General features: G+C 40.3%; 1 protein-coding gene and 1 pseudogene across 1 annotated transcript; one reads left to right on the forward strand and one right to left on the reverse strand.

Moving 5' to 3' along the window:
* Positions 1 to 521: 521 nt before the first annotated feature.
* On the forward strand, positions 522 to 2786 carry LOC146368883 (tripartite motif-containing protein 16-like). The gene has a single exon (XM_084913017.1). The coding sequence runs from the start codon at positions 662 to 664 to the stop codon at positions 2327 to 2329; it is 1668 nt and encodes a 555-aa protein (XP_084769143.1). The 5' UTR covers positions 522 to 661; the 3' UTR covers positions 2330 to 2786.
* Positions 2787 to 3866: 1080 nt separating this feature from the next.
* On the reverse strand, positions 3867 to 5194 carry LOC146368884 (uncharacterized; annotated as a pseudogene).
* Positions 5195 to 8699: the final 3505 nt, after the last annotated feature.

Raw genomic sequence — 8699 nt, forward strand, 5'->3', positions numbered from 1 at the left:
TCTTTTAAAATCCACTGTGACTGTGTACACAGGAAAGACTGCAAAAAGATGTTTGTTTGTTTGTTTTTGTAAACACTGTGGACCGATCTGCATTTGTTATTGCTAAATTTAAATATTTGTTACTATTTAATGATCATAATCTCATTTGAACATAGGTTTGATTTAGTGGAGTCAGTTGTTCCCATGCATCATTCTGTAAGTGTGAGAATGAACTAAGATTAGAAAATGTCAAAATATAAAGTTTGATTTATTTTTATTCATCACAGCATCCTAAACTTTGCTGAACTTTTTAAAATATAAAATGAAATTTCTGGGTGTTGACTGTCAAATTTAAAACATCCAAGTAAAGATAAACTATTAAACTTTAACTGGGTCAGACTTGTTACTGCATGCTGTAACCAAACATACCACACCCTGCATCATGTGATTGGCTCTTGGTCGCTCTGTAAGAATATTTCTTTAGCGCCTCCCTTCACAGATGTGTCTGTATCAGGATGGGTCTAAACAACATGGTGTAAATGCAGTTGCTGGTGAGCCTCATTTCCTGTAGGAGGTGAACAAGAGCAGAGATCTGTTTCCCTTCAGAGCACAGAGGTTGTTTCTGTTCAGAGGAAGTGAAACTGTCTGACAGTCACTGAGAGACGGTGAAACGGCACAGCACATGAATCAAATGGATCAAACAAAATTCTGCTGTTCAGTCTGTTTGGATCTACTGAAGGATCCGGTGACTATTCCCTGTGGACACAGCTACTGCATGAACTGTATTAAAAGCTTCTGGGATGAAGAGGAAGAGAAGAAAATCTACAGCTGCCCTCAGTGCCGGAGGACTTTCAAAGCGAGGCCTGTCCTGGAGAAAAGCACCATGTTAGCAGATTTAGTGGAGGAGCTGAAGAAGACTGGACTCCAAGCTGCTCCTGCTGATCACTGCTATGCTGGACCTGAAGATGTGGCCTGTGATGTCTGCACTGGAAGAAAAATGAAAGCCTTCAAGTCCTGTTTATTCTGTCTGGCATCTTACTGTGAGAAACACCTTCAGCCTCATTATGATGCGGCTCCATTAAAGAAACACAAGCTGGTGGAGCCCTCCAAGAAGCTCCAGGAGAACATCTGCTCTCGTCATGATGAGGTGATGAAGATGTTCTGCCGTACTGATCAGCAGAGTATCTGTTATCTCTGCCCTGTGGATGAACATAAAGGCCACGACACAGTCTCAGCTGCAGCAGAAAGGACTGAGAGGCAGAGAGAGCTGGAGGTGAGTCAACAAAACATCCAGCAGAGAATCCAGGACAGAGAGAAAGATGTGAAGCTGCTTCAACAGGAGGTGGAGGCCATCAATCAGTCTGCTGATCAAACAGTGGAGCACAGTGAGAAGATCTTCACTGAGCTGATCCATCTCATCCAGAAAAGAAGCTCTGATGTGAAGCAGCAGATCAGATCCCAGCAGGAAACTGAAGTGAGTCGAGTCAAAGAGCTTCAGGAGAAGCTGGAGCAGGAGATCACTGAGCTGAAGAGGAAAGATGCTGAGCTGAAGCAGCTCTCACACACAGAGGATCACATCCAGTTTCTACACAACTACCCCTCACTGTCAGCACTCAGTGAGTCTACAGACTCATCCAGCATCAATATCCGTCCTCTGAGCTACTTTGAGGATGTGACAGCAGCTGTGTCAGAGGTCAGAGATAAACTACAGGACATTCTGAGAGAGGAATGGACAAACATCTCACTGACAGTCACTGAAGTGGATGTTTTACTGTCAGATCCACCAGCAGAGCCAAAGACCAGAGCTGGATTCTTAAAATATTCATGTGAAATCACACTGGATCCAAACACAGCATTCAACTGGCTGTTATTATCAGAGGGGAACAGAAAAGCAACAGCAATGAAACAACAACAGTCTTATTCTGATCATCCAGACAGATTCACTGGATCGTGGCAGATCCTGAGTAGAGAGAGTCTGACTGGACGTTGTTACTGGGAGGTGGAGTGGAGAGGGGCAGGAGTTTATGTAGCAGTCGCATACAAGAATATCAGCAGAAAAGGAGGGGGTAATGAATGTTTATTTGGACGTAATGACAAATCTTGGTCATTAGATTGTATCAACTACAGTTATACATTTATTTACAACAACATCCGAACTGGTGTCTCAGGTCCTCGTTCCTCCAGAGTAGGAGTGTACCTGGATCACAGAGCAGGTATTTTGTCCTTCTACAGCGTCTCTGAAACCATGACTCTCCTCCACAGAGTCCAGACCACATTCACTCAGCCGCTCTATGCTGGACTTTTGTTTTATGATTATGGAGCCACTGCTGAGTTGATTAAAGTGAAATAGACTGAAGTCTTTCATATTGTGGGTTTAAATCTGTGTTTTAGTTTCATTTTATTTTCTCTCCATCATTTCTGCACAGAGATCAGCTGTCAGTCAAACATTATGGGTGGTACCTCCACATCTTCTAGTTGTTCTCTTGATGTTTCTGAGTTTTTAAAGGAGATCTTTCCTGTGACTGTTTATGGAGGCTATCACTGCTCATCATCATTTTGATTTACTAAAATATTTCTCCACATGAAAATGTAAACTTCTCTATCCTCTAAATGTTTCTGGAATATTTGTATTGAAAAATGTCGACATTTCTCTTTATGAGTATGGCAGACCATGTGTGTGTGTTTGTGTCTGTTTTTGTCAAAATCATCAAAGAAATGAGGAAAAACTGTGATTTTAATGAATGAATTCATATATTGTGTTGATGTTTTATTGTGTGAATAAACTGGAAGGTTTGACTATAAATCAAACTTTGAACAAAGTCTTTTCTTCTGTCTTCATTCCAGGATCTCACTCAAATCTGATGCAGAAAATATGAAACTAATCTGAGAGAATAACTGAAGCAGTTTTCCTCCTGAAGCATCACAAAGTTCAGAGTTCATGTTAAGAGCAGAAGATTCAGCAGTCGCTCTGTGACCTTTCAACTTTCTTCACTAAAACAGCTTCATTACAGAGAAACAAGTCACATTTTCTTGATGTTCTTAAGTCCTTTAAAATGTTTTTAAAGGTCCTTGAATGCAGCATCAGTGTCGCAGGTTTAAAAGGTCACTTTCTGTTGTGTTCAAAGATTTCCTTCAGATATGGTCTTTAATCAGTAAAGCCAGTGATACAGCAGTGTCATTAGCTGTGTTATTGGCACCAGGCTGTGTTTATGTATGTGTTTAATTCTGTCTGAGGATGTCTTCAGCATGAAATGATCATTTGCTCAGCTGCTGTGTCTCAAACGACTCCTACAGTCTTTGCTTATGTGACCAACTTTTAAACAACCAAAACAAATTCCCCTTTCCTTGATAAAAGTCAGCTTATCTCGATGCATTTTAGCTTTAAACTGCTTACAATTCTCTAGTAAATGACTGCTGTGTGAACAAAACAAACAACTATGCAGAACAATGGAATTTGTTCTGCTTCCAGTTGATTGAGTTTTGACTCCTGGAACCGTACTGACATTAGTGGCAAAACTACTTCCCTTTTTTCTTTGCTTGGTGGAACTTGAAACTTTAAAGCTGCTTCCAGATTGTGAGTCTTGGATGTTGCCAAACACTGGATCTTATGCTACTTTCACCTGTTTTATTATGAAGGCAACCAGATCAGTGAACACTGCTCTGTGACCATTTTGTTCCTGCAGTTCATAGGCAACAACTCTCCATTTTTCCCTCAATTTGTATGGAAGTTTCATAACAATCATTCTCATATTTGAGGGCAAATCCAACTCCTTCATATAAACAACTTGCTGTGTTAGATTCGAACATCCTTGAAGAAAAAGAGAGAATGACTGTAGACCTTTCACATCCTCACTTTTAATAGGTGCCCAACTCACAATCCTCTCCATCTATGCAGAGGCAATTTTATTTCCGTTCCCAAAATGTTCTTCAAGAAGATATTTGTCTGTGGAATAGCCCTGCTCAGGAGGTAAATGCTGACAACTATGCACCAAGTCTTTAGGCTGCCCCCTAGTGAACTGCTCTAAAAAATGCAAACAGTCGCTCCAGTTATCAGTTTTAGCTTCCACTCCATTTTCAAAGGCATTCATAAATGATCTGTACTGTAAAGGGTCTCCATCAAACATAGGGATGTTTCTAGCTGGAAGGACAGAAGATAAGTTTTGTTTTACAAGCAAAGTAGTGATGTCATTTTGTTTTTGCATAATATTGACAATCTCCTTCGTGCAATTCTCAGTCAAAGTAGGAGACTGAGGCTGTGTTTGCTGCGTCACTTGAGCTGAATCATCAACTTTTACCATCACCTCATCCACCTGATGTTGGTTTTGACTTTGTCTAGGTATGATTACTTGTGATTCAGATGCAGAATTTGTACCAGAGTAATCTCTTTCTGCCGGAACAAATGTATCAGCACAAGGATTTAAATTAGGCGCTTCTTGTACGTGCCCTCTTTCAAAATAAGAGTTCATTCCATCAGAACGCTCAGAGCTACAAACTGAGTTTATTTTTAAGACACGAAGCTTTGCCTTAGTTGCTGCCAACTCTGTTTCCAAGGATAATTTCTCCTTTTCTTTTCTCAGTTTTTCCTCTTGCGCTTCAATAGAATGTTTTTCTTTAATGCAGCGAGTCGCTCCATGAGCGCTGCCTTGTCAGCCGCAGCTTTAATGCGTGCGGAAGATGTTGATGAAATTCGACTTTGCTGTGACAATGTTTTCGAAGGTGGCTTTACACTTGAGATATTAGAGACACTGTCTTCAGGATTTATTTCATCCAAAATTTCAACAGCTTGATCATTAAGAGCAGTATTGCTTTGTTCAGTATACGGCTCGCCTGCTTGCTGCAACCAAACCTTTACTTTGTCCATAAAAACAGAGAATGCTGTCACCTTAGACTGAAAATGTGCGCTTTGCCTTTTCACTTCATCTTCTGGCAGTGGCAAACTTAAAAAGGATTCTTGCAAAGCGTTTGCATCTTGATAGCATTTAATAAACTTCCCAAATTCAGAAGACACTTCCTTAACCTTCTCATGTGAGGTCATTAAAGCAGAAATTTTCCCCATGTACTTAGATGCTTGCTTACACATTGAACTCCGCTTTTCTTGGCATGTCTTTATATACAAATCCAAACCTTTTGGCGTAAATTTGATGCTTCTTTTCTCTGCTTGCATCTGAGTGTCATCCTCTTGTTTACTCTCTTGTTTACTCTTAATATCCGACATTTTTATTGTCCTCTTGGATTATGTCAAACATTATAAAGATGCACAGCACACTGAGAATCCATAGCATAAAGCGCAAACATGATTGCAGTGAACAAACATTTCCACAGAGGGCGTTGGCATGTTTCAATTAGTGATCCTATTATGCACAAATTTAGTACATCAAAACTCAGTTCATCAGTCTTTGTAGTGAAATAATGTCTTTAAACTCCAATAGCTTCACCGTTTTCCTTTACGGCTTAAACAATATTATCACTCACCAGCTTTGATGAACGAGTGACATGTTGATCCAGGCTTCAACATCAAATCCGTCTGGAGTACTTACAGACGATCCAGTAACTTTTATTCGAGTTCGACGGTGATGCTTGAAATCCATATATCCAACATATCCATTAATGAAGGATTATTCCTTTGTCCACGGGCAGGTTTTTTACTTTTTGTAGTGGCAATTCCTTTTGTTTGACAAACCAAACATCCCACAGTTAAAGGTCCACAAGCCACTGCTGCACTGAGATAATATTTCGTACGCAGGCAAAAGAAGTCCACTGTCCAAACTTTAAAGTTGCGTTTTTATGGTTTATTTTATCCAGTTTGGCAAGCAATAACAAGATCCATTTTTAGTTACTTCCTGCTGCTTCTCCTGCTCTAGTAAAAAACCATAGGCCCACCCCAGTGCATGCTGGTCCTATACCAGTGTCTTTATTTATAGAAACAAAATGGCCCTACAGCTTTTACTGACTAATTTAACAAGGTAACATCAAACAAACAAAACATTGAAAGAAATATTAACCTACAAATAAACTTGTAAATAAACCCCAAAATATAAGTAAACTAACAACAAACTTTAACTAATTTCAAAATAATAAAAAATAAGAACAAATAGCTCCAACAGAAGTTATTGCTGCAGACTGAAGGTTCTGTAAACTACTCAGTCATAGAATGATTACGATATTGAACTAAAACAAATGCCTGAATCCTAAATTGTGGATATCCTATTGTGGTGATCTGAAATGTAACACTAAATGTGATTAAAACACTAAAACTCTGGACTCCGGGGCTGAACGACCGCGGGGATCACCAGCCCGAGGAAAACACAAAATACACATGACTCCGTGAGAAAGACAATTCATTCTTGAATGAAGACGTTGATCAGACACATTTAAAATGTAGCCAATTGTGTTTATTATTAAATTATTAAGGAAATAGAAAAGCGGGGGAATAGAAAAGGGGGGAGGGGTGGGGGGTAAAGAAGAGGGTAAAGGAAAGGGATAGAAAGGAGGAAAGAGATAGAGGAGAGAGAACCCCAACTATGCCCTCTGAGCAAGCACTGGGTGCGACAGTGGATAGGAACAACTCCCTTTAAAGGAAGAAACCTATGACAGAACCAGGCTCTAGAGGGGGCAGTCAACTGTCGGGACTGGTTGGGGGGTGAGGGTGAAAGAGAAAGGGGGGGTGGGGGGGGAGATGGGACAGGTGTTAGGAGTTAAGGTGAAAATTACGATGCAACGGTGGAGGAGGAAGACGGGGTGACATCAGCAGAAGGAAAAGTAGAAAAAGTAGAAAAAGCAGGAGTGCTCTTTCTCCAGAAGAAGCGGAAGCGTTTTTTCTTCTTTTCCATCATCTTTTCCACGAGCACTTTTTTCTCTAGGATGAGGGTTCGTAACTCATCAATTGTTTGTGTATTTTCCTTCTCGAGTTTCCTGCATGTTGTCTCCACTTCTTCTAATTTGGCTTGTTTTTCTTCGAGCCTTTCTTTCAGTTCTTTACATTTGGCCTCCTGCATAAGCTTTGCCTCGTGCATCTCTGTATAACTGTGTTGTAATTTGTTGTGTGCGTCTTGTAGCTGCTGACTTCTCTCGAGTTCTTGAAGTGTACACTGCAGGTCTTTGCTTGTTTTCTCTAGTTGCTGCTTTAACATCTGCACCTCAGTGTTTTTGCACTTCAAGTTGTTGGAAAGTTTCTCCAGTTCTGTGTTTTTTCTCAGCATGTCACTGAGCTTACTCTGCATCTCTGAGCATTGTTTTTGCACTTTTTTCTTTTCCCCCTCCAGCTCAGTTGTTTTGGAGTTCAGTTTGTTATAACGGTCTTGCAGTTGTTGGTTTTTCCTCTCAAAGTTCTGGAGAATTTGTTTATCTTTTTTCTGCTTTATTTCCCGTTGTTCTTTGTCTTGAAGCAGCTCTTGATATTTGTGCAGCGTTTCATCAAGCTTTACCTGCTGCGCTCCGTATTTTTCCTGCATGCCTCTCTGGTTTATGTCCAGTTTTTCTTTCTCTTCAAGGATTTCTTTATTTTTTTGCAGAGCTTCATCAAGCATTACTTGCAAACCTTGGTTGTGTTTCTTGATGTTCTGAAGCTCACAATCCAGATCTTTCTGTTTCGTGTCATGCTGTTCTTTGTCTTGTAGGAAATCCTTATTTCTTTGCACTGTTTTATCAAGCTTTATTTTCAGCGCGGTGTATTTTTCCTCCACGCCTTCAAGCTTGGAGTCCGTTTCTTTCTTTTTAATTTCTAGTTGCTTTTTTTCTTGAAGCAACTCTTTATTTTTGTTCAGTGTTTTTTCAAGCTTTGCCTGAAGTCCTTTGTGCTTTTCCTCCATGCCTTGCAGTTTGCGCTGCTTTATGTCCATTTGTTCTTTTTCTTGGAGGAGTTCTTGATTTTTTTGCAGAGCTTCATCAAGCTTTATTTGCAAGGCTTCCTTGTGTTTCTCGCTGTCCTGAAGCTTGCAATCCATATCTTCCTTTTTCATGGTCTGTTGCGCTTTCTTTTGAAGAAACTCAACCCTTCCTTTCAGCACTTTTTGATTTATCTCAGTGCCTTGGAGTTTTATGACCAGTTGTTTCTTCTCTTGGAGGAGTTCTTGATTTTTTTGCAGAGCTTCATCCAGCTTTACTTGCAGCTCCTGAATCTTTTTTTCCCTCTCTTTCTCGTTTTTCTTCTGTTGGAGGATTTCTTCTGTTGGTTTTTCTTGTACTTTATTAAGCTTTGCTTGGAGCTCAAAGTTCCTCCCCCGCATGTCTAGGAGTTCCATTTCTTTCTCCTTTTGAATATCCTCCTTATCAAGAAGCTGTTTGAACAGTCTATCTACTTCGGCGGTCCTTCTCTCACAGTGCTCTCTCAGTTTGATAATCTCCGCTCGTTGTTTAAAAAAACTTTCCCAGATGTAATTGGTGTACTCTGGCTGGGGCGGGTGTCGCGTATTGTGATTGCTCATGAGATTTTGCTCATGCATTTCTTCCGAGCACATCTTCTGCAGTTGAGTATCGTCTTCTCGATTGCAAAGAGGAGCGCTGGGCTTTACGTTTTCTCTTTTTTTCTGTTTTCTTGGAGACATGTTGGAATCTGTTAACAGTGACTCTGAAAAGGATCCCAAAAAAAGGCTTCTCTGGCGAACGTTTAAATGCTGCACACATAAATGCTGCGAATAACGGACTGAAAGTTCTTGCGTCTCACCCCTATTTAAGGGTTTTAGGATCAAAGGATCAAAGGATCACAGTGGTGGTAAGATTCT

This window comes from Perissodus microlepis, chromosome 18 (genome assembly GCF_051167445.1).
Source record: "Perissodus microlepis isolate ML-2025 ecotype Zambia chromosome 18, ASM5116744v1, whole genome shotgun sequence".
Lineage (NCBI taxonomy): Eukaryota > Metazoa > Chordata > Actinopteri > Cichliformes > Cichlidae > Perissodus > Perissodus microlepis.

Excerpts from the sequence above, each read along its gene's own strand:
- LOC146368883 (XM_084913017.1), top strand. The coding sequence starts at position 662 with ATGAATCAAATGGATCAAACAAAATTCTGCTGTTCAGTCTGTTTGGAT.